The 25,694-nt window shown below is 48.1% G+C and overlaps 1 protein-coding gene across 1 annotated transcript in view; it reads left to right on the plus strand.

The window, feature by feature from the left end:
• Positions 1-4,507: 4,507 nt before the first annotated feature.
• Positions 4,508-25,694, plus strand: part of GGA2 (golgi associated, gamma adaptin ear containing, ARF binding protein 2) — a 34,417-nt gene continuing 13,230 nt past the window's right edge. The window contains exons 1-9 of the mRNA XM_058709953.1: positions 4,508-4,705; positions 12,643-12,727; positions 13,868-13,943; positions 15,070-15,168; positions 17,501-17,624; positions 19,599-19,702; positions 21,045-21,125; positions 21,634-21,771; positions 25,362-25,443. Coding sequence (XP_058565936.1) covers positions 4,603-4,705; positions 12,643-12,727; positions 13,868-13,943; positions 15,070-15,168; positions 17,501-17,624; positions 19,599-19,702; positions 21,045-21,125; positions 21,634-21,771; positions 25,362-25,443 — 892 coding nt within the window. The 5' untranslated portion in view covers positions 4,508-4,602. The remainder of the gene's footprint in view (positions 4,706-12,642; positions 12,728-13,867; positions 13,944-15,069; positions 15,169-17,500; positions 17,625-19,598; positions 19,703-21,044; positions 21,126-21,633; positions 21,772-25,361; positions 25,444-25,694) is intronic.

The following is a 25,694-nucleotide window of genomic DNA, read 5'->3' on the forward strand; positions in this document are numbered from 1 at the left end:
GAAATGAATTTTTTTTTTTTTTTTAAATTTAGAAGTCAGTACAAGTTTGTCTTGGCATTCATGCTTATTATGATGCCCTGGGGATCTCCAGCTTATCCTGCATAGCTGGGCCAAATGTTAGGGCCACGGCCTTTCCCTCTGGGCTGGAGTCCCCTCAGCTCTGCCCACTACCACCCCTCCCCCAATCCTGATTGCAGTAGGACAGCCCAGCCAAGGAAGGGAGGCCTTCTTTACCTGGAGAACCCCTCTAAACTGAATCCATTTAATCCTGTCTTTATTCATTCACTTGACGAATACCTATCGTGTGCCAGGCCCTGTTAGGCCTGGAAATGTGGAGAGGAATAATAAGGGCTCATTAATTACAGATGCTCAGTCCACAGGTATTTCTTACCCCCAATTATTTATATACTTATATGTGTATGTGTGTATTTACATTTATTTGTTAAGTTTGAAAAGAACAGAGAACGAAAGAGAAGGTCTCCACCTCAAAGAGATGAGAGTCTCATGTGAGACTAACAATTACGATAATGTAAGTGTGGAGGTGATGGTGGAGAGGCCATCAAAGTGGTATAGGGATATGGATATCCTGGGGTAGGCGGAGGAAGCCAGTGGGGAACGCTTTCTTTAGAAGGAGTTGGGTTTTTGCCTTTTAATTTTGATTTCAGATAAATAGTGAATATTTTTTTTAATGTTTATTTATTTTTGAGAGAGAGGGAGCACAAACAGGGGAGGAGCAGAGAGAGAGGGAGACACAGAATCTGAAGCAGGCTCCAGGCTCTGAGCTGTCAGCACAGAGCCTGACGCGGCGCTCGAACTCACAAACCGCGACATCATGACCTGAGCCAAAGTCGGATGCTCAACTGACTGAGCCACCCAGGTGCTCCATGAATAATTTTTTTTAGTATAAGTAAGTCCCATGCAACGTTTAGGACATACTCGTGCTAAAAAATTGTTTGTCTGAAATTCAGATTTAGCTGGGCTTCCTCTATTTTTATTGGCTAAATCTGGCAGCCCAATGCTGAGGTAGTTTGACAGGATGTTGAGATTGTTCCAGGCTGAGGGAACAGGACAAGCAAAAGAAAGGACTCAAGGTACAATTAGCCCCATCTGGTGCTGAGAGCTAGCTAGGGAGAGCCAGAGGATTCCGGCTCCACCAATAATTATTTTGCATCTATAAAGTGCCAGAAGTTCAGTGATCTATGAACCCAACCACTACTCGGAACTCCCAATACACTTCCTTACTGCCCACTTACCCTTTTACCTTTCGGTTGTGGTCCCTAGACCAGTGATCGGCATCAGCATCGCCTGGGGACTAGTTAGAAAGATTCTTGGGCCTCACCCCAGACCCACTGAATTAGAAACTGTGTGGGTCAGGCCCTGTGTTATGTGTTTTAATAAGCCCTTCAAGTGATGCAAATACCAGTTGGAAAACTGATGTACATGTCAAAATATTAAATGAGTGGAGTTGCTTAAAATCAGGAACCGGGTGTAAGAAATATTTAGGAAGTGATGGATGGTTCCTGGCATATGAACTCCTGCCCCTCTACAGGGCCCAGTCTCTAGTCATCGCCAGACATTTGTTGCAGTGAGGAAGCCCAGCTGTAGTGTTGCCAGGTGTTTAGAATTTTTAAGAGATGGGCATGTGTTAAAGATTTTATTTGACTCCAGGGGCGCCTGGGTGGCTCAGTCGGTTGAGCGTCCGACTTCGGCTCAGGCCATGATCTCAATGGTTCGTGAGTTCGAGCCCCACGTCGGGCTCTGTGCTGACAGCTCAGAGCCTGGAGCCTGCTTTGGATTCTGTGTCTCCCTCTCTCTCTGCCCCTCCCCAGCTTGCACTCTGTCTCTCCCTCTCTCAAAAATAAATAAACATTAAAAAAGAAGATCTTATTTGACTCTTTAATGAAGACACTGATGAGATGTTACAGCCAGTTCAAAGGAGAATCCAAAGTACAGACACATTTATAGCTCAGGAATATCGAAATGAACGTGCAGATGGAGACAAATTGGTTTTTCCACATGGAGAGGGTTGTATCTTCCTGGGACAGAATTCATTTGCATGCCTATAGACAGTAACTTTTCATTGCTTTTATTTAACCTACAGCTTTCAGAGATGTAACATAATTCCCAAAGAACCAGAAAAAAGATAACAGAAGGATGTGCTATAGACAATGCAGTTTTCATTGAAATACAAAATGTCTCCTATATGAATAATGTTCTAGTTGGAAGGTGTCTCCTAAAATTCTTGTTGAAGCTCTAACTCCCAATGTGATGGTATTTGGACCGGGTTGGCTTTGGGAGTTAATTAGGTTTAGATGTGGTCACAAGGGTGGGGTGCTCATGAAGGGATTAGTGTCTTTATAAGAGAACGAGACCACGGGCATGCTTTCTCCCTCTTCCCTCTCTTCCCACCTCCCTCCGCTGCCTCCTCTCCCCCCACTTTGTGAGCACACAGCATGAAGACAGCCCTCTGCAGACCAGGAAGTGAGGCCTTACCAGGGACCCAATCTGCAGCACCTTTGGACTTCCCAGCCTCCAGACCTGTGAGAAATGTCTGTTGTTTAGGCCACCCTGTCTGGGATATTGTGTTATAGCAACCTGTTTACTAAGACAGGTAAAAGGTTTAGCATAGGGGCACCTGGGTGGCTCACTTGGTTAAGCATCCGACTTCGGCTCAGGTCATGATCTCACAGTTCATGGGTTTGAGCCCCGCATCGAGCTCTGTGCTGACGGCTCAGAGCCTGGAGCCTGCTTCAGATTCTGTGTCTCCCCCTTTCTCTGCCCTTCCCCTGCTCACGCTCTGTTTCTCTCTATCTCAAAAATAAATAAACGTTAAAAAAAAAAAGGTAGCGTAGAAGCAGGCATACAGTAAACGTGTCATTTCTTTGTCCTGCAGAGCCCTTTTGTGACAGTTTCCATATAGAAGGGTGCTATGGGCAGCAATCTGCCAGCAGGAGATGTGTGTGGCTAGGCTTATTCTGAAACAGCACAACGGTTGTACTTCACTTAGATTGTGTATTTATTTGGGGTAGGGATATCACTGGGCCGAAAGGGTGCCAAGAGCAAGCACCTAGCTCTGGAGGTCCCAAACAGACCAGGTCTGGCCATTCACTGCTGACAAAATCCAAAAGCAGAGAGCCAAGGGGGGTAGGGGGGAGAGTGAAACAAGAAAGGGATTTATTTCTGTGAGAGCAACACGGAGAAGGGAGCCATGTAACATCTCAAAGACTGTCTCCAAAGTGCCAAAAGCACTTCCAGGTTTATGTAAGGAAAATGTGGGACAAAGGTTGGTGGGTACGTGCAAGTGGGCACTGAAGATCAGGTCACGATTGTCTTAGGGTCAGGCAGGACGGGTCTTGCTGGCTCAGGGTGGTCCTTCTTGCTTGAGGGGGTAGTTTTGTTTCCCATCACGGGATGGTTTCCTCACTGGGGCTTTTTGTCTGTTAAGAGCTTGATCAATGAGAAAGTTTGAGGTCAAAATTAGAAAGGTTGATGTACTCTTTCAGAGAGGGGACAAAGCCCCACAGCTACCTCTTACTGCTTCTAGGGTTCATCTGGCCATTCAACAAATATTTATTGGCACCTGGGGTTATAGAAGCATACAAAGTTTTTGCTTTTATTAGTGGGGCGAAACAGACAATGGAGTATCGACAATTTGTGCTTGGAAGGGAAATTCTGCATTGCCTTTCTTCGTGGCACAGACATCTCACAAGGCGGTTACTCATAGATGAATGATAGTAATGCAAGTTATTCAGCGGGCTGGACAGACAACCCTCACTGCTGATGGAAAAGCTGGTTTTGTGTCCCTTTGTCCATGTGTTCCAACATTCCGTTATTCTGTATAAATTTACCTTTTTAAGCTTTTTTGGTTAACATTTTATTTTTAAGTAATCTCTACACCCAATGTAGGGCTTGAACTTATCAACCACAAAACCGACTCTCATCCTTACCAACTGAGCCAGCAGACGCCCCAACCTTTTTTCTCTTTTGAATGGATTACAGCATCTGCTTGCTGCCCTTCTAATTAGTTAAAATATTTAATACGTGCTCATTTCAATATGTGTGAGAATCATGACTTTTTCGGGAAAAATTATCCTTCAGCAAAATAAGCAAACCTGTAGTATATCTATGGTGTAATGTATGATGGAGAAAATAAGGGAGTATAGAGGAGAGCGGGCGTGTCATTTCAGAGAAGGTGGTGTGGCGCAAGACCCCGCTGGTTAAAAATACCCCCAAACTATACCGAGTTTATCTGAAATCAAATTTAAGTGAGCGTCCTGCATTTCATCCGACAAGCTACTCCAAAAGGAGGAGAGCGCGCAGGCCTCGCGAAGTTGGCTTGATGGGCTTTGATCCCATTGCTGGTCGAGAAGACCGGGCGAACGAAGCCCCGACAGACGGGAAGCATCTTGGTAAGATACCTCCTCGGGCCCCTAAGACCGCAGGGAGGCGGGGGCCGGAACGGTGGGCGGGGCCTCACACGGCCCCGCCCATCACGTGCCAAACCCGCGCCTGCCGCGTCGGCAGCCCCGGAGCGCGCCGGACGGCGGCGGTGGCAGCCAGAGGGGAAGGGGCGGCAGTGGCTCGAACAGCGGGGTTTGGGCCATGGCGGCGGCGGCGACGGTGCCTGCGGGGGCCGAGGCCGCGGCGGGGGTGGAGTCGGCCGAGGGGCCCCCGGGGCCGGCAGCAGCGCTGGAGCTGTGGCTCAGTGAGTAGCGGGGCCGCCCCTCGGCACGGGCCCAGAGCCACACGTGAGGCCTGGCTTCCCGCCTCCCCAGGCCTTTCTTCGGACGCGGCGGCGGGCAGGTGGCCGCGGGGAGGGGGCTGGGCTGGGCCGGGGTGCGGGGATCGGCCCGGGTGCGGCGCGGCGGGCCCGAGTCTACGTGCTCTGCTCCCTGCCACTGCCCACCATCACTGTCGTCGTAGCTCATAAACCTTAAAAACGTAATGGCTAGCGTTTGTTGAGCTTTCCTTTTGTGTCAAGTACACTGCTAGAAGGAGTCCAGCCTTTGTTAAACCTCATTACGACCCCAAGAGGCAGCTTCTATTATTAACCACGTTTTGGAGATGGGGACGTTTACACTGAAGGGGACTGGTCTTATTCGTGCAAGCCAGGCAGCCTCTTGCGGTCTCTTTGGAGCTAGCACAGATCGCTGGCTGGCTGCGGTCCTCAGTGTCAAAACAAGCCCTTTATACGTTTTGCGCGTGTTTACTCTGGCCGGACTTACGTGTATGGTTAGCTTCACGACAGCCCTCGGGGGTAGGGGTTGTTATGTCCTTGTGTTACGGATGAGGCATTGAAATTCAAAGAGGACAGAGACCGTGCAGCTTGTATTGGGCTCTGCTAGGTGCTGGAAATCCTCTGAGATGCATAACACAGGGCCCTTGATCACAAAGACATTGTTTAATGGGTCCAAGCCCACAGTAAGGGCACCTTGTCATTACTAATGGACATTGGGGGTGGGGGCCCACAGTGGTGGTAGGAGTTGATCTGTTTACCTGGGGATTGTCACAGCAGATCTAGCATTTAAGTGGACAGTGTAGGCAAGAACATCTCTCAAGCACAAGAAACTGCATGTGCAAAAGCTGGGGACAAGAGAGTGTGGAGCATTCTCGGAACCAGTAGTTGGTAGTGCTAGAGTGCAAAGCCTGAAGAACAAAGCCTGGAAAAGAGGCCGCAGGGCTAATTGGGGCTTGTATGCTGCAGAAAGGAGTTTATATCTTATTCTGGGGTGGGGTTGGGGTGGAGTTTTCAGCTGGAGAATCCGATCCGGTACACCTATTAACAGCATTACCTACAGCCATGTGGAGCCAAACTGGTTAAGGAGGAGAGTAAATACAAAAGGTCTTTCGGTAGTGTTGGGGGGCTGAAGAAGGACAAAGGCATTGGGACTGACAGTAGAAATCATTAGGAGGCACAGTCCGCAGCCTTGATGCATTTAAATGGAGGCAGGAGACCAGAAGAAGTCTGGGGTGGATCTCTGGGTTCGGACTCGGGGTAACTGGTTGGTTAGAAATGACTCACCTGTGAGGAGGACTTGTTTAAGATGGAAGGGATGGTTGAGTTGTGGAGTTTGAGGTGCAAGTGGCACAGCCAAAAAGAGACCTTCTCCAGGCAGGTGGTCAGCTGCAGAGAGGGTAAGAGCTGGAGGTCAGTGTGGGAATCTTCAGTTCATTGACAGAGAGCTTGTCCAGAGCAGAGGTTTGCAGATGGGGCGTGGAGAACCTCACCATTTAGGAAGCAGGTGGGGAAAGCAGCCTGACACGGGCGGAGCGGACACAGGCAGGGGGAGAGCTGGGAGGGTGGGGAGCCACAGATCTCAAAGGAGGGGTGCAAGTTGGTAGGTAGCTTTGCTGCAGAAAGATGGAGGTGGGTCAGGCAGGAGAAGGGGGAACTTTGAATTTGGCAACTAAAAGGTTACTGATGAGGCATCTTTGAGTTAAATGGTGGGGACAAGCAGCTAATTAGGTGGTGGAGAACATGCCTAGACTGGAGTTGCCAAAAAGAGAGTCAGGTGGGCTGGGTACAAGGATGGCTGTCAGCTGACCCCGTACAGGAGCTAACAGGATACAAGACTGCCAGAGGAGGGGGTTCTTTAGCCCCAGACGTTTTAGGCTACTGTCCCAAAGGTGCTGGATCTTCTAGTTTTTCAGGTAGAGCTAGAACCTACTTTTTTATGTAAAATCTCTTGAGTTTTGAAGAGTTGGCAACGACTCTGAAACATAAAGTTTGGTGTAGGGAGAGAGAGTAGCCCCTGGTCACTAGCCTTTTTTTTTTTTTTTTTGTTCCTTTTTTTTGATGGCCTTTGTGAAAGGAAGGAGGGAGGGTAGCTAGAGGGAATTCAGGTGCAAAGGAGATCTTACAAGGAGAGGGGCACTTGTAAGCCCCTCTTTAGCCTGTTGTTCCTTTGAGGAACTATCCTTAAATTCCAAGTCCAGTGCTGTAGCTCCTGGCAAGGGGCTTGAAGATGCTGTGGGAGGTCAGAGCCCGAGCAGAAAGGGGTGATTTGGCTTCGCAGAGAAGGGCACCTTGTGTTTTTCTGAATGTTTGGGGAAGGAGATAAAGATGATTACACATGCAAATAAGTTTCAGTATCACTGCCCCCTCCCCCCCCCCCCCCCCCCATTCCCTGCTGAGTGTTGGGGGCTGCAGTGGAACCAGGGGATCCAGGAACGAAGTGGGGAAGTTTGGGAAGGGAAACAAAAGGGAGCCCACCTGTATGGTTGAGAACAGGGTTTCTCAACCTTGACATCGATGGCATATTGGGCTCCATAACAGTGTTGTGGGGCCTGTCCTGTGCATTATAAGATGCTTGGTAGAATCTCTGGCCTCAATCCATTAGATTCCAGTAGCACACACCAAAATGTCCAGATAAAACCAAAAATGTCTCCAGATATTGCCAAATGTACCCTCGGGGAGAGGGGCAGGATCACTTTCCTCCTTCACACTTGAGATCCTCTGAGTTTGGACCTCCAAGTGTTGATTGGACATCAGAAATGTTTGTTCTAGTCTTCGTGGTTGTGTGATTCTCCACCTCTAGTAGGATCAGAGGAGGCAAACTACGGTTGAAACTAGATTTGCTGGGGATGCCTTGGTGGCTCCGTCGGTTGAGGCTGAGCATCCAGTTTCAGCTGAGGTCATGCTTTCAGGGTTTATGAGTTTGAGCCCTGCATTGGGCTCTCTGCTGTCAGTGCAGAGCCCACTTTGGATCCTCTCTCCCTATCTCTTTGTCTCTCCCCTGCTTGCGCACGCGTTCTCTCTCTCTCCCTCCCTCTCTCTCAATAAACAAAAAAAAAATAAAAACCTTTAAACTAGATTTGCCGGGATGGGGGGAGTGGGGCACAGTGGACTTGGTGCTAAGGAAGGACAAGGAGGTGTGGGGGGGTGATGGTATGGCAAGGACAGTATAGCTGCGTTCCCTGAGTCTGGTCTGGATGGAGGAAGAAGTCACTTTAGCTGCAGTCTGATGACTGCCAAGTTTAGGTCACTAACAGATCTGGCCTCAGTTGGGCAGGGCAGCTGTGTCTCGAAGACGGGGATAGTAGTAACCTGTCCTTGTTAGAGTTGTTAATACATGTGAAACACTTAGAATAGTGCCTGGCATGTAGTGTTAAATATTATTATTATTAGTGTTTTCAGTTGTGAATGGGAGAAAACTCACTCATATTGGCTTAGCAGAAAAAAAAAAAAAGAAAAACTTTGGACCTAGAACTGGGGAGGAGTAGTTCTCCAAAGGAACATCAGGAAGCTGTTACTAGAAGCTTATACTTTAAAAATACAAATAGCAGGGGTCCCTGGGTGGCTCGGTGGGTTAAGGATCTGACTGTTCATTTCGGCTCAGGTCATGATCTCGAGGTTTGTGAGGTCGAGCCCCACATCGTGCTCTGTGCTGATAGTGTGGAGCCTGTTCGAGACTCTCTCTCTGCCCCTCCCTCACTCATGCTATCTCTGTCAAAATAAGTAAACATTAAAAAAAAAAATACAAATAGCGGGGCACCTGGGTGCCTCAGTTGGTTAAGCGTCTTCGGCTCAGGTTATGATCTCACAGCTCATGAGTTCGAGCCACATCGGGCTCTGTGCTGACACCTCACAGCCCAGAGCCTGCTTTGGATGGATTCTGTGTCTCTGTCTCTCTCTGCCCCTCCCCAGCTCATGCTCTGTCTCTCAAAAATAAATAAACATTTAAAAAAATTAAAATACAAATAGCAGCTCTGTGCATTCCGTAACCCTCTACCCTCAAATTTAATTGATTTTGGTCGCTGTTCCACATGACTGCATAGATATGTCTCATTTTGTTACTGAAAACCTCTATGTCCCCTTTATACGGGTATACTGTAATTGATTTAACTCACTGCCCTCTTAGTGGGCCTTTTAGCTTTTTGGCCATGCTCTTCCAACCAGCACTGGGGCCCCTCGGTCTCTAGGATGGTAGCTGCAGATGTGCTGCCAGGGGCTATTCGCCATCTTCTGTGCTTAAAGTGGGGTGCTCGGTAAATCCCTTTCTTCCTTCCACCTGGACCTACCCCCAGGTGATGTATCCTGTCTTCCTTCCAGCCCCCCTTTTGTGCCTCTTTTGGAGTCTGGGGTGGTCAAATTGCAATCTATTTATATGCTCCCAGCTTCTGGCGGGCTGAGCTCCTTCTTTATCTTGGAGCATGGCATAGGAGATTCCTGTGGTGGGTCTCGGTACCCAAGACACATCCAGTGTGCTTAGTTGAATGACCGCTGGACTACTGTAGGGGTCAGTGGGTGCTTCCTGAAGGATTGAATTCTAAATGCTCCTTGAGGTGACTGCTTGCTTCCCCACAGCCCCAGGGTTCCCCTTTCTAGCACAGGCTGCTCAGAGCGTCAAAGTCATGACTCTGTGGTTGGTTGGCAGCTGGTGTGAGATGATTTGCCTTCTGATTTGGTCACTCTTAGATGAGCTATTTCACTCATGGCTGGAGGGCTCAGCTGTTTTCTTAATACCTCTCATCCTGCAGCAGGCTTGAAATGGATAGAAATATTGCTTTTATTAAGCAGATAGATGGTGGTAGTGTTGTTTGTCCTGCCCAAGTGCCAGCTAAATAAATCCACTAGGATGGCCCCCGGGGGGGCTGTGGCAGTCACGAGAAACAGAGAAGGGGTTCTTTGAGTTCTTCCTTGGCCATGCCCTGCTTGCCCCCAGCCACTCCTTGGGGCAGATGGGTATCCTACAAACCTGGGTCAGTTCAGACCCAGCTGATGGTCCCCTGGGGGTCTTTTCTCTGGAGCTGCTCGAGGCCTCTGAGATAACTTGACAGGCCAGCATTATGTTTTGGGAAACCCAGTTGTTTCAGAACTGGAATACCCATCTCCTGGAGTCAGAAATATGTCCAGCCAACTGGTCAAACTGTGTATAGCAAAGGGTGAATCATTCATTCATTCAATAGATCTTTGTGCCGATTACTGTTCTAGGTGCTAGAACACGTGACGGTGAATGAGACTCATCTTCTTGCTTTAGGGAACTGATGACTTAGTGGTGAGAAAATCGAAGAAACTAGTTCCCAAAGAGGCCTTGTCTCTGTCAAGGAACTGAGTTTACCTTGAGAAATGTTGGGGCCCCGGCTTGGGCCAGACCTGAGACTGAAGTTCCGTTCCTGTTGTTTTCCAGTTTTTGTGGCCGGGTAGGCTTCTTTACCTGTAAAATGGTGAGATGATGGTGGTGTTCTCCCTTCGGAAGATTAGAAGGAAGGGAGGCTTGGAAAACACTCAGCCTGGTGTATGACACGTAGTAACTTCTTAAAAAAAAAAAAAGAAAAAGAAAAAGCATCTAATACTATTATTGCTATTATTTGGAGGCTGGGATAAACTTTGAGGGAATCCTCATGATACAAATAAAAAAGAAACTCTTACACTGTATAGATCTAGCTGCGTTGCCTTGGCTAAGGGTTTGGAACATGACTTAATTTCATAGAAGTATTTTCTTCCTTTGGAAAAGCTGGTGCCTGTCTAACTCTTTTCACTTGGTGGTGGGGGTGGGGAGATGCTAGAGGAGGAAAGCTGGATTCTGTAGATCTCTGCCTCTGGGGTCCAGTTGCATGTTGAGGTCTGAATGCCTGGAGGCGTCAACCTTGACCTTGTAGTGAACTAAAACTTCAAGAAGCTTAAATAGGGCAGAATTATTTTAGATGAGTCACACCTCCTTAATCAGAATCTCCGGAGTCACTGCTTTAAATAATTTATTTCATGAGTAATTATTTTGTGCCTTTGAGTAAGACATTGTACTAAGCACTGCAGGGAATATATGGCTTTTGCCTTCTAGAGTATTTTTTTTTTAATGTTTGTTTGTTTATTTTTAATTTATTTATTATTTAAAAAAAATTTTTTTTAACATTTATTCATTTTTGAGACAGAGACAGAGCATGAATGGGGGAATGTCAGAGCGAGAGGGAGACACAGAATCTGAAACAGGCTCCAGGCTCTGAGCTGTCAGCACAGAGCCCGACGCGGGGCTCGAACTCACGGGACTGCGAGATCATGACCTGAGCCGAAGTCGGATGCCCAACTGACTGAGCCACCCAGGCGCCCCTTGTTTGTTTATTTTGAGAGAGAGAGAGCTCAAGTGGGAGAGAGAGAGAATCCCAAGCAGGTTCTGTGCTGTGAGTGTGGAGCCCAACGCGGGGCTTGATACCATGACCGTGAGATCATGACCTGAGCCAAAATCGAGACTCAGACACTCAACTGAGTGAGCTATCCAGGTGCCCAGGAGAGGATTTTCAAGATATAGCATAGGGAAAGAGCTTTGAAGAGGAACAGGTGAGGGAATGTGGGCATTGCCAGCCAGAATGGTGTTAGCGTTTTGAGTCTTACTGTTGAGGTGGACAGACACATGACTTCCACATGACAGAAGTGTGACTGTCGTCAGGAAAGGTTATACTCTGCTTGACCCTGGGATCTTTAGTAATTGGAAGGGAGGAGAATCTTGGGGGCTAGAGCAGTGGGAGGAGGTTTTGGGAGAAGGTGGAAAGTCAGATGGGCCTTGAAGAATGGGGTAGGATTTTGAGGAGAGGAGTAGAGGGTCAGGCAAAAGGAATAATGTCAGAAACAGGACCCTAGAATCAGCCTATTGTAGAGCTTGAAAGATCTTCTCTGTCAGGATCAGGAAGGTCTTTCCCTGGAGAGGTGGGTAGGCCCCAGAGAACTGGACAGGAAGGAGTTGGGGTGGCAGTTAGGAAAGCCTAGGACAGAGGCCTCCCAGCAGCTCCTTTGTGAGAGAGCAGAGCCTGGTTTAGTCTGGGGCGGGACACGCGTGATGGACACGCTTTCTGGGCGACCAGACAGGAATTCTAAGCAGCAGCAGCAGGAGAAGAAGCTGCTGTCATCCAGCACCAGGAAGGTCAAAGATCGCCCCTCCCCTCAGTGGAGCATGGTCTTAAGTTAGGCCTTCTGATAATGCTCCTTCTGGAGGTGTCTCTGTCTGTGCCCCCATGCCTTCGACGCTTAATGTCCTCAGATTTCATCCAAATACGAATGTCCAGTGCAGGGGACCCTAGCATGATTGGATCTGGGGTCCCTGGGAATGTGTAAGTTTATGGAAAGGAACAGCATTTTAAAGAGTGAACGTGAGGAGGTCCTTTTATTAGACCACACAAGCCACTGTTACGTGGAGAAGCTTCTTACATAGGACGCTCAAAAAGCATTTCAGTAAGCTGAGGGTTAGTTTGAAGGGTATTGTTTTTGAGGAGACGGTGGGATGACCAGGTGGAGCCACCTAGAGACTTGTGGTATGTTCTACACTTAGTTCACACAGTTCAGAAACTTACAACTAACCTCCCAGATTCTGGCCCCTGCTCACCCTCGTTGCAGGGCCAAAGTGGGGAAGTCCTGACGGGAGGCATGAAGGAGGCACACACAGGCCAACCCCTGCCCCGGAAGTAGAGTCTCTTGTAGGACAAGAGCTTTTGTGTTCATTCAGTCAGCAGATCTTCACTGCAGCCTCATCATGTGCCAGACACTGTGCCTGATGGTGGCCAACCGCACAGCCAGGGTCCTGTCCCTTCAGCTCTCTGCCTGCGAGTTGCAATCCCCTGCGGGAGTGATATCACAGTCCTTGGCTGCCACTTTATTTGCAGGGGGGTGGGGTGTATGTTTATTTTTATTCTTTATTTTTATTTCCTTGACAGATAAAGCCACAGACCCAAGCATGTCAGAACAGGATTGGTCAGCTATCCAGAATTTCTGTGACCAGGTGAACACTGATCCCAATGGGTAAGGTGACTTTCACACACATATACACACACCTCAGATAAGGGGGATACCTCAGACTAAGTGCATGTTTTTGTCTCATGGGTCTGTTTTACTTAAGAGAAAGAAGGTAAGGCTCTCTTTCCTTTTTTTTCCCCTCCGTGATCTGAGAACACTTTTTCCCAAAAGTCATGTTTTTCTGTTTGTTTGTTTGTTTTTAAACAGAATAGTCCACTTGTAATTGGCAATTATTTGGAAAGAATTTTAGTGTTAGAAGACACTACTGTTGAGGAGACCTCTAAATGTTATGGGTAGGATGTAGCAAGGTTATGTAGCAATGCAATAGAGATCAGTGTGTTCTCCATAATTTAAATGTCATCTTTCTTAAGAATAAGCAGGAAAAGGGTAAGATTTTGTTGATTTCTGTTCCCAAAGCATCTGGATAGGAACTGAAGAATCAAGTCAGTCATAAGTTGTTTAATCAACGTGTTGCTGAATAGTCAGCATTTGGAAATGAGTGAGAAGTTTGATCACACTTTCTGCTCTAGTGTTTATTGAGCATTTGTCATCTGACAGACAGGGTCTATATTGCTCGTGACCTGGTTACACGCAGATCTGGCCCTGGGTGTTCAGCTTGCACTTTTAGAGACGTTAGGGGTGGGTTGGCTATGGGCAGGATGATGTGCTGCTGTGGACGGGAGGAGGACAGTAGGTGCTGTCACTGCAAGAAGGGTGGGTAGGGGGTTGGTCTCCTCAGAGGCACGTGCGTGGGTGTGCTGGGTGTGAGTCAGTCCACCTCTGCTCTGGGACCTGTGCTTCTGGAAGAGAGGTGACTCGACTGAGCATACTCAGCCATACTGGTTGGTTTCTTCCTCTCCGCCCATAGCCCAGGTCTCTCTGTTTTCCTTTATTTTAGTTTACTAAAAACTTTTTTTTTCAATGTTTACTTTTGAGAGAGACAGAGTGTGAGTGGAGGAGGGGCAGAGAGAAAGGGAGACTCAGAATCCAAAGTAGGCTCCAGGCTCTGAGCGGTCAGCACAGAACCCGACATGGAGCTCGAACTCATGAACCGTGAGATCGTGATCTGAGTTGCAGTTGGACGCTTAACCGACTGGGCCACCCAGGTGCCTCTCTCTGTTTTCTTTTTTCTCTGTTTTCCTTTAGCCCAACCCATGCACCCTGGCTACTGGCCCACAAGATCCAGTCTCCACAAGAGAAAGAAGCTCTTTATGCGTTAACGGTGAGTTTGGCTTGCCCCTTAGCGTAAGCTTGCCTGTCGTGACACTAGAGAGTGCTGGACCCCGGTCGCATTTCAGTGTGGTGGAGAGCATCTAAGAGGGAGTTCTGGGCTCGGGTTGCCCCATCTGAGGTCTGTTTCTAGAGAGCAGCATTGAGCCCGCTGTGTGGGGAGAAGAGAAGGTTTTATTTCCTTTTGTCTTCCGGAGACCAGGGCTGACAAGTTCAAGTGTCACATGTACCAGGGCCTGACAGGTCACATAAATGAGTGAGCCGCGGTGTGAGGACGGAAACACAGGCGAGGGCCGCCATAGCACAGGGCCAGCTGGCTGCTGCGAGGTGTGAGTCTGGGCCCAGAGTTGCTAGAACTTTGTTTTCCCAGAGAAATCAGAAATTCAGATTTTTAGATGAATTCTCTGAATTCATCGATATTTGTAACTAATTTGAAATGTGAAACAGTAGTGTGGACCAAAGAAAATATGTGCAGGCCCATCCTGCCATGCTGGTGTGAGATGAGCTGTGAAGCCAGCAGGCAGCCTTTGGCTGAACAGCCCTTGTGCTTCACATACCAGATTCCTGCCTCTGAGGAGGAGATGATTCTCTAGCCAGTTTCATCTGCCCAAAGGGTCTCCTTAAAAGGTGAGGAGGCCTCTGGGTACATGTCACCAAGCTTCTGCCTGGGCACAGACCTGATGGTTACAGTGAGATCAAACAGGTAGCATTTTTTCCTTAGTCTGAAAATGTCACCCTTCCTCAAACTTCAGTGTCTTTGTAGTCTTTTTTTTTTTTTTTTTTAATTTTTTTTTTAACATTTATTTATTTTTGAGACAGAGGGAGACAGAGCATGAACAGGGGAGGGTCAGAGAGAGAGGGAGACACAGAATCTGAAACAGGCTCCAGGCTCTGACCAGTCAGCACAGAGCCCGACGCGGGGCTCGAACCCACGGACAGTGAGATCATGACCTGAGCCAAAGTCGGACGCTTAACCGACTGAGCCACTCAGGCACCCCTTCAGGTCTTTGTAGTCTTGAGGAAACATTCACCATGGTTCCAGCGAATGCTCGTCAGATTTGAGATGAGTCCTGAAGCCGGTGGTTTTCCCTTCTCATGGGGGTCCTGTGTCTGTGCAGGTGCTGGAGATGTGTGTGAACCACTGTGGGGAGAAGTTCCATAATGAGGTGGCTAAATTCCGCTTCCTCAATGAGCTGATCAAAGTGTTGTCCCCAAAGGTGAGCACCGTGGGCTTGGCCCTGTTCCCTGTACTGTACCTACCCCCATCCTTCCACCTCTTGTCCCCTAGAGGTACCTCTTGTCCAGAGGTAGCCCTGCTTACAGCGGAGCCTGCCAGCCTGTCTCCAGTTTGTGACAGAGCCAAGAGGGGATATCCTGCACGTGACAGCTTTCCTCTTTGTTGGTTCGTAACCTTCAAGGGAGCTTCCCAGGTATAATCTGAAATCGGCCTCTGCACGCAGGGCAGGCAGAGCAGAGAGAGGCCACTCTAGGTTGGTAGGTGGCAGGGTTAATAAGCAGAGGTTTATATAGAGGTCTTAAGTGGATTCAGTCAGGTGTCCTGTGTGGGTGTTGTCCATACCACATCACTGTCTCGCGACTGTCCGTATTCCGAGGACAGCGGAGGGGCTGAGAGATCTTTGATTGCCCAAGTCCAGCTTGCAGGTCAGCTGGTGGTCACGTCTTTTCCGATGGCCTTCCCCAAGCCTCTCCAAGGTCTAGGATGCTGGTCATGTTCATCAGCAGTGCTCTGTCTTTGTCCGTGTCTTCACGTTCTCCCTTTAAATATGGCCTTGCGGTGGTGGCTTGGAGGGGTGAGGAACTCAAGCTTGAGGACAGGTTGTTTTCTTTCTTTCTTTCTTTCTTTCTTTCTTTCTTTCTTTCTTTCTTTCTTTCTTTCTTTCTTTCTTTCTTTCTTTCTAAAAATTATTTATTTATTTTAAGTTTGCTTATTTTGAGAGAGAGAACAAACATGAGTGGGGAGGAGCAGAGAGAGGGAGAGAGAGAATCCCAAGCAGGCTCCATGCCCAGCGTGGGGTTTGATCTCACAAACTGTGAGATCATGACCTGAGTTGAAATCAGGAGTCAGACTCTCAACAGTTGAGCCACCCAGGAGTCCCTTGAGGACAGGTTTTTTTTTTTTTTTTTTATGGCAATGGCAAGAGATACCAGGTGTGGCTTTAAGTTTTATGTCCCTTCTTGCCTGTCCTTGGCACCTTTTCTCCTGGCCCCTGTCTTAGCAACACCATTCTTGGGTACCTAACATTGATGGAGCCCTCCTTCGCTACTTCTCAGCAATTCTCTGATACCAACTGTGTGTCCTACAATTTAATTCATTTCAGTTCTGCCACTAACTACCCAGAGTTATTACATACCTTACCTGTGAAGGGCTCAGTCCTACCTAGACTGTGCTGCCTACTTCAGATAGCAGATGGGGTCTCAGGTGTCCCCAGGCTACTTCCTCTGCTCTCTGACCAACTGCAGATTCAGGGGTTCCCATGACGCCTTCTACCAGGTTTCATAATTCACTAAAAACACTCACAAGAGGTAGGAAAGCACTGTACTTGTTATTACCCTTTTGTTATACAGGATATAGATGGAAGAGCTGCATAGACCAGGGTCTTGGAGGAAATGGGGAGCAGAGCTTCCCCACCACCCTCCTGGTACATCACGTGTTTTAACCAGGAAGCTCTCCAGACCTCGTTTTACCTGGAGTTATGTAGACATTTTGATTAAATCACTGGCCATGATTGAACTCTCATCTCCAGCCCCCTTCCCTCCTGGGGGTTGGGCTGGGGCTAAAATTTCCAACCCTCTCATCACACGGTGGGCTTTTCTAAAGTGGTCAGTCTCCCTTGAAACTAAGTGCTCACCATGAATGGTTAACATACACTGAGGTGTGGTTCAAAGGGGCTCGTTATGAATAACAAAAGATATTCCTGTACCTCAAGAAATTCCAGGGGTTGTTGAAACTGTGCCAGCAACTAGGGACAAAGACCAAATATATTCTTTTTTTTTTTTTTTTTTTTTTTAATTTTTTTTCAACGTTTTTTATTTATTTTTGGGACAGAGAGAGACAGAGCATGAACGGGGGAGGGGCAGAGAGAGAGGGAGACACAGAATCGGAAACAGGCTCCAGGCTCCGAGCCATCAGCCCAGAGCCGGACGCGGGGCTCGAACTCACGGACCGCGAGATCGTGACCTGGCTGAAGTCGGACGCCTAACCGACTGCGCCACCCAGGCGCCCCTCCAAATATATTCTTTTAATATTCCATACTTGCCTCATTCAAAAAATGAGTGTCCCTGGTGGCTCTAATCTAGACCAGTATATGGTGGGTTTAATTTTAGCAGTTCTGGAGGGTGACTCCTTGAAACCCAGAAGGCACCCTGGGGCTGAGTGCCAGGGAGTTTGGCCTCTGTTGCCTCACCTCTCAACCAGCCATGGGCATCTCGCTTCCCTGGACCTCAGTGGCTACCTCTTTAGTAGTAGCGTGTGCTGGCTGGTCTGCTCAGTCCTTTCCAGCTTTCTAATTCTTTCCTTTTTATTTTCAGTACCTAGGGTCCTGGACCACGGAAAAAGTTAAAGGAAGAGTCATTGAAATACTTTTTAGTTGGACAGTCTGGTTTCCAGAGGATATCAAGATCCGAGATGCTTACCAGATGCTGAAGAAACAAGGTTGGACTCCGTTTACATTGCATTTCCTCTTCACAGAAGTATTCTTGCTTTTTTTGGTGAAAACTGGACATTTTGTGTAGGACAGTAGAGACTGAGACAAATAGGTTGTTTTTTTGTTTTAAGATTTTATTTTTACGTAATCTCTGCACCCAACGTGGGGGCTCGAACTCACAACCCCAAGATCAAGAGTTGCGTGCTGTACTGACTGAGTCACCCGGGCATCCCATAAATAATTTTTGATCCCTGGCAATGGACAGACCTTTCCTTCTCGTGGGCAGGAGTTGAGCTGAGTTTGAGACTATTGTTGCTATAGCTACTCTCACTATACCAGATTTTAAGTTCCTACAGTGTTAGCTTGTGTTTAGTGTGGGAGCTGATTTGCTAGAGTTTTCCTCTGTATCTGCTCCATCCAAGCATTAGGTCTTCCTTTTTGCTCTGCGCCTCAGAGAGGGTTTTATTCCAGATACTTTCCTAACAGTCAACTGCTATTACTTGTTACCCAGTGCCCGTTAGCCTGGTGGGGGCAGGCACCATCATTCTCCATTCTGTCTAAGCCTCTGTCTTCAGTGGACATTGTGTCCCTGGGTCCCGGCAGGACCTGTTCGTGATCCTGCCCCTCCCCCAGGGCCACAGGGTTTTCTTTACTGTTCCTCAGCTGTAGTAAGTTTTCAGCACTGCTCTAAGAACTCCAGGGCTTATTGTCCTTCCCCAGCAGTTGAAGGTTCTGGAAGGAGAGAGAAGAATTTAGGTGGGACGTCAGGCCTTTCCCATTGTCTTTCCAGGAGTGCGGGTGAGGGCCCTGGAGAAGAGCCTGTTCCTTTCATGTTACAGGCCTCAGAGGTTGTGTTCTCTTGCTGGCATATGCCAGCCTGTAAACCATTTAGAAACCATTTTATCTGAATTACTCACATTGGTGTTGCCTTCCCATTTTTCCTCAGATTCCAGGGTGTGTGTTGCCTTGCAATCTCCACTCTGGTGGATTCAAGAAAAGTGGTAGATTTGTAGCTTGTCCGGGGTCGTGTTGGTCAGTGTTGGAGGAGCAGTTCATGCCTTTCTGTGTCCTGTGCAGAAACTGGGAGTCTGTAGGGCTCTGTATAGGAGGGAACCTGGATTCAGGATGGGCTATCTTTTCCTGTCAAACGTACTCACTGTTTATTTATTTATTTATTTATTTATTTATTTATTTATTTAAAGTTTATTTTGTTTAAAAAAATTTTTAAAGTTTACTTTTGAGAGAGAGAGAGCATGCACACGCGAGAGAGCACGAGTTGGGGAGGGTCAGAGAGGGAGACACAAAATCTAAAGCAGGCTCCTAGCTGTCAGCACAGAGCCGGACGTGGGGCTTGAACTCACGAACCATGAGATCATGACCTGAGCCAAAGTTGGAAGCTTAACTGACTGAGCCACCCAGGCACCCAAAAATTTATTTATTTTGAGATTGAGACAGAGAGAGAGGAATGAACACTAGTGGGGGACGGGCAGAGAGAGAGAGAATCCCAGCCAGGCTCTGTGCTGTCAGCACAGAGCTGGATGTGGGACTCGATCTCATGAATTGTGAATTCATGACATGAGCTAAAATCCAGAGTCAGATGCTTAACCAACTGAGCCACCCAGGTGCCCCTGTAGTCACTGTTTTTAGAAGTGTCAGATCTTACAGTAATTTCTGGGCCCTGGGAGGTTTATGTACTTGCATACAATGATCAGTATTTTGTATAGCATGAGGCCCATGGCCCACTAGCCCTAGGGTCTGGCTCTGTTCTCACTTAGTTGGCTCTGATGCCCCTGTCTTTGTGCTCCTTCCTTGGAGTCTCCTGAGGGGGGATGCAGAGCCTTGGTCATACCCTGGGTGTATTCCTTTAAGGTCATTGACAGTGTTTTCCCAGTGGGACATCAGGAACTGGGGGTTTCTAGACTTTATGTGAAGTCAGTGGGTACCCATATCCATATTGTAACTTCATGAATTGCGTGTTTTAGGGATCGTAAAGCAAGACCCTAAACTACCAGTGGATAAAATTTTGCCTCCACCTTCTCCCTGGCCCAAGAGCTCTATCTTTGATGCTGATGAGGAAAAGTCCAAGGTAAGGAGCCCCTCCCTGACCTTGGTGACTGACCTGAATCTGATCGGAACCCTTCCTGTAGAGACTCTCCTGAAATATCCCCTGGAATGTGCTCTGATCCCTGAACCAAAGTGTGGGGGAATGTGGGGAGGTGCATTAGTGAGTTCTCTCTGGAGTAGGCTCTTAGAATAAGGTGACATAAGGTCTGGATGTTTTCTTCATGGATGGGCCACATAGTAAAGCCACGTTCTTTGTGCCCTCTACCTTATCTGTGCAAGCATTCCCGAGGGACACAAGGTACAAAAGGATGACCCAAGTGGGCAGTGTGGATGATCAGTTGTATCCAGCGTATGTGTGGTATTAGGGGAAGATGGTGGAAAGAATTGGTTACATGTTGGCTCAGCTCTTTTTCTTTAGTGCCAGTAAGCCTGGTGCCACCCGTTTTCCTTCTGCCACTGCCTCCCATAATTTGTTGCTCCTCAGACATCAATAAGGAGTGGGACAAAGACCTAGGAATAGCGTCAGAGTGCCTCTGAATGGGGAGAGGGCCCTGGAGCACTGGTGGTGCTTTTGGTGATTACTGTTCTCAGTCACACACAAGGTCTGGGAAATGTAGTACCAGGAAAGCTTCAGGCCGTGTGTGAGTCTGTAGTACGCGCTGCCTTCTCACTGCACCCCTCAGCTGTGCCCTTCCCTTGGACTTAGATGTTCAGTGGCCATGAGGTCAGAACAAGCAGGGCCAGGTTCTGGGCTGCTTTCTCTTTGGCCTTTCTCCTACTGATGCCTTACAGTTGCAGAGGGGGGAAGACGAAGGATGGCACAGACTTTGGAGAAAGATAGAATCCTGTGTCACCTCGGGCAAGCTGCTTATACACTCTGGGCATCAGTATAGCCATCTTTAGTGCCATCAGGGACGACCGAGTGACTCCCACGTCCAAGGCGTTCTGCTGGGCATGGGGAGTAAAGTGAACAAGATCACCGAGGTCTGTCACATCACAGAGTACATGGCCCAGGACAGCCTCAGTGCTAGTGATATTTTGGGCCAGATCGTTTTCTTACTGGGGGCTGTTCCTGTTCACTGTAGGAAGTTTATAGTATCCTGGCCTCTACTCACTGGATGCGTCTCCAGATTTTGCCAGATGTCTCCTGGGGGATATAATCCTCCACCCTCCTGCCCCATTGAAAACCTGTGGTCTGTGGGAATAGTCCTAATCCCTACATGGTGTCATTGTGAGCATTTGGTAAGATGATGCTTGTAAAGTAAGGAGGTGCTGTTCCTGTTCTCTTGTTGCTGCCTCTACTAGTCTGGGCCGTTTGTCACAGAGGGAAGTGGTTTCACCTGTTCTTTTTGTTCATTCTTCAGCTTCTGACGAGGCTTCTGAAGAGCAATCACCCTGAGGATCTTCAGGCTGCAAACAGGCTGATCAAGAATTTGGTCAAGGAGGTGGGCGTCTTTCCACTGGGTTCTGCAGAAACAGCATTTGACACACGTATATGTGTGTGAGGGCATAGGTGCCCAATTGGACTGGAAAAAGGATGGGCTCTGGGCCCAAAACTGGGGCACAGCCACGGGCTCCCTGAAGGGCAAGATGGTGACTAGAAGCAGAAACCATGCAGGGTACTTCCCAAGTACGTTTGTCCAGGGGCCCAAAGCATTTCGTAGACCCTGGTTTCTGTCCCAGTGACAGAAAGTCTATTTGGGAATCTGTTTTTCGGAGGGATTGAGGCTGGTGGTACAAAGCTGCAGATTGCCCTGTCCCTGGACTGCATTGCCTTTCACAGGAATTCTCGGCCCACTGAATTTTCTTTGCCCACTGAGGGAACACTCCCGCCTACTCACTGTGTTTAGTGACTTGCCTGAGCTCGCCAGCACAGCGCCTCTTTTCCCGTCCCTCATTCAGGCTTTATCCAGGGTTTCTGCTCCTTCACTTCCATCCTCTCTCTCCCGAAAGGAACAAGAGAAATCAGAGAAGGTGTCCAAGAGAGTCAGTGCTGTGGAGGAGGTACGGAGTCATGTGAAGGTGCTGCAGGAAATGTTAAGCGTGTACCGCAGGCCGGGGCAGGCCCCACCAGACCAGGAGGCCTTGCAGGTAAAAAGTAAATTCAAGTATAACGGAGTGTAATTGACATACTAGAAATTTGACATGTTTTGACACGTGAATGTCCATGAAGGCGTCATCATAATCAGGATAGTAAACATGTCCCTAAACCCCACCACCCCCCACCCCCCGCCCTCGCCCCGAATTTCCTCATGCCCCTTGGTGATCCCTCTCTTCCTTTCTTCCCTGTCTCCCTATCCTTAATTTGTATTTTCTAGAGTTTTGTATGAATGGAATGATAAAATTTTTCTTTCTTTTTTTCTTTCTCTTTCTTTCCCTCCCGGCTTCTCCCTCTTGGCGTAATTGAGATCCATTCATGGCGTGTGTATTGATAGCTTGCTTTTTATTGCTGAGTGGTATTACATTGTATGCATGTATTACAATATGTCTATCCATCTGTCGATGGCTTTTGGGTTGTTTCCAGCTTTGGGTGATTATGAATTAAGCTGCTATAAACAGTTGTTTATAGTTGTGTACAGGATTCTGCATAAACATACATTTTCCTTTCTCTTGGGTACATGCCTGGGTGTGGGATTGCTGGGTCATATGCTAAGTGTATAGTTAACTTTGGAAAATAGTTGGCCAGTTTCTTGAAAAGTGGTTGTACCATTTTATGTTCCTAACAGCGTTGCTTAAGAGTTCCAGTTCCACCACGTCCTACACATCTTCAGGGTTTTTTTTTTTTTTTATAACACCTTTATTGAGAATGTATATATCTTAAAAGCAGCCATCAACACTAACTAGAAGATTTTAATCAGCCCTAAAAGAAATCCAGTACCCATAGCAGTCACTCTCCACCCCCACGCCCAGCCTCCCCAGCTCCTGACATCCACTAATCTGCTCTGGGTCTGTAGATTTGCCTATCGGGACATTTTGTGTAAATTGAATCCTACAGAATGTGATCTTCTGAGCCTGGCTGCTTTCACTTAATGTTTTGGAGGTTTATCCATCTTGTAGGATATATCAAAACTTCATTCCTTTTTATGGCTGAATAACATTCCATTGTATGGCTAGCTCGCATTTTGTCCATTCATCAGTTGAGCATTTGGGTTTCCACTTGGGCTGTGACAAATGCTGTGAACATTCGTATAGAAGTGTTTTTTGTAAAATGTAAACTTTTAATTTTCTTGAGCGTATATATATCTAGGACTGGAACTGCTGGGTCATATGGTGGTTCCGTTTAACTTTCTGAGCAACGGCCAGACTGTTCGCTAAATCATTGTACCGTTTTATAATCCTACCAGCAACGTGTGAGAGTTCAAGTTTTCCACATGCTGCCAACACTTGTTATTGTCTGTCTTTTTCATAATAGTTACCCTAGTGGGTGTAAAGTGACACCTCACTGTGGCTTGGAAATGTATTTCCCTGATAGTTTAAGTTGAGCTTCCTTTCCTGTGTCTGTTGGCCACCTGTGTATCATCTTGTCTATAGAAACGTCTGTTCATATCCTTTGCCCAGTTTTTTTTTAACTTTTTTTTTTCTTTTTTGAGAGAGAGACAGAGTGCGAGCAGGGGAGGGGCAGAGAGAGAGAGGGAGACACAGAATCCAAAGCAGGTTCTAGGCTCCGAGGTGTTAGCACAGTGCCTGACGTGGGACTCGAACTCATGAACCGTGAGATCATGACCTGAGCCGAAGCCAGACTGTTAACTGACTGAGCCCCCCGCTGTCTCTGCCCAGTTTTTCATGGGGTTGTCTCCTTATTTTTGAGTTATAAGTGTTCTTTATATATCCTGGGTACCAGTCCTTTGTCACACAGTTTTCTCCCATTAGGTGAGTTGTCTTTTCACTGTCTTGACAGTGTCTTTTGAAGCAAAAGGGTTTTTTGTTTGTTTGTTTTTTTAATTTATTTTTGAGACAGAGACAGAGCATGAACGGGGGAGCGTCAGAGAGACAGGGAGACAGAATCCGAAACAGGCTCCAGGCTCCGAGCTGTCAGCACAGAGCCTGACGTAGGGCTTGAACTCACGGACTGCGAGATCGTGACCTGAGCCAAAGTCAGACGCTTAATCGACTGAGCCACCCAGGCACCCCAAGAAGCAAAAGTTTTTAATTTTGAAGTTCAATTTATCTTTTGTTGCTGATGCTTTTGGTGTTCTAGCTGAGCCACTGCAGCCTGGTGCAGACAGATGGCGGTGGCACTGAAACGCTGTCCCAGCCTGCCACTCTTAGTCTGTCCTTGGAGCTCTGCTTTCTCCAGCCTTCTGCTAGCTACATTTGTCTTCTCTCTCTGCGTTCCAGCTTTTTATGCTTCTCTGCCCAGGAGCAGCAGCCTTCATGTGGTACCTTAGTTTCCCTGTCCTTCCATTTCACAGGGTTCACAGAAACAACTGGTATCTTTCCTAGTTCCAGATTCCTGAGAGAAACCTCTTTGTCCGGCACGGCTCCTGTATCTATCCCAGGTCAATCAGCCTACCTACATCCAGGATTGGATGGAATTACAGAGAGGGTCATGCTGGCCTTTTGTGGCCAGAGGGGACAGTTCTCAGAAGGATTAGTGGGCTTGGGCCAGGCAGACACTCCAAAGCCAGTCGCCTGTGGTGAGTTGGCTCCAAAGTCCCTCTGGAAGGTTGGCCTGCTGGGCTTCTAAATAGTACAACTCCCCCCCCTCTCCCTTCCCCAGGGTGATAACCAGCTAGGAGACAGGAGAGACTTGGCAGGAGGCAAAACTTCATCTTTACAATGGGTAAAGCCCATTTGGAAAAAGTGGCACGGAAGTGTTGGCAAGTGGCTTCCTGATGCTGAATCTTAATCAGGCAGGTCTGCCTACCACCTGAGATGATGCTGGCACATCACTCTTCTCCTCGCAAGGGGCTTCCTTCTCTAAAACATAAAGCTGGTAGGAGCAGAGCCCAGTGTTGGCTTCCGTCTGGGCAGCTGGGTCTCAGGAGCAAAGCAGGAGGAAGGGGCTCCGTCCTGCTTGTCTCCTAGGCTCCCCTATCAGATATGTCCTTTCACAGCTCGGGGAAGGGAGCACTACTGTGAGGGAGGACTCGTGTGTTCATTGAGCTCCCTTGCAAGGAGGGAAGCCTCACACGTGCAGAGGCTGCGTGTCCTCAACACGTGGCGTGTGGGAGGTGCAGTTGTCCAGAGCACTCTCCCTGGGCGGAGGAGAATGAGCTTGCCCAGACGGTCCTGGTAGGGAATGAGGTTTAGCTCTGGGAGAGCCTGCAGTGGGAGTCCGGGGGCATTGTTGGAGAGGGAAGTTGGATGGGGAGTTTGGATATTAGTTTTAAAGCAGGGTAGTCACGGAGGGCTTCCATATGGAGTCACCCCATTGTTAAAGCTCTTCTGGGGGCACAGGGAAAGGAGCTTGGAGAAGAGATAATGTCATACACACTCAGAACGTGGATTCTTTTCTGAGGTCTTCTTTCCCCTTTTTAGTGAGTTTACAAATTCGTGTAACCGTAACCCAAATTTTTTCTGAAACTATAGTGGCCACGTCACTTCAAACCTGCAGTCGTGCATTTGGGACAGCCTAAGAATTCTGCAGCCCCAGACTCTGCTGTTTGCTTACTGGGGGCACCTAGGGCCTTGCTGTGGGCCCTTGTTGTGTGTGGTGAAACCAAGCTCTGTTCACTCAGGTCGTGTACGAACGGTGTGAAAAGCTGCGGCCCACCCTGTTCCGGCTGGCGAGTGACACCACAGATGACGATGACGCACTCGGTAATGCGGTTCTGTTTCTCTAGGCACAGACGTTACACCAGAGGCAGAACAGACGTGCTCCTTACTGCGGGGCTGCGGTGGTGCCAGAAACAAGACAGGATGGACCTTAGGTTTTATGGAAGTTGGGCTTTGGAAGGGCATGTCCTGTGTTGGCTTCGAACCGATTCCCAGGAAAGCCTAGGCTTGAGCAAGCAGCCGTCAGCAGGTCTGAAAGAAGAGGTGGAAACGTGCCCTGGAGGTGGGGCAAGAGG

The sequence above is a fragment of the Neofelis nebulosa genome, chromosome 18, assembly GCF_028018385.1.
Source record: "Neofelis nebulosa isolate mNeoNeb1 chromosome 18, mNeoNeb1.pri, whole genome shotgun sequence".
Classification (NCBI taxonomy): domain Eukaryota; kingdom Metazoa; phylum Chordata; class Mammalia; order Carnivora; family Felidae; genus Neofelis; species Neofelis nebulosa.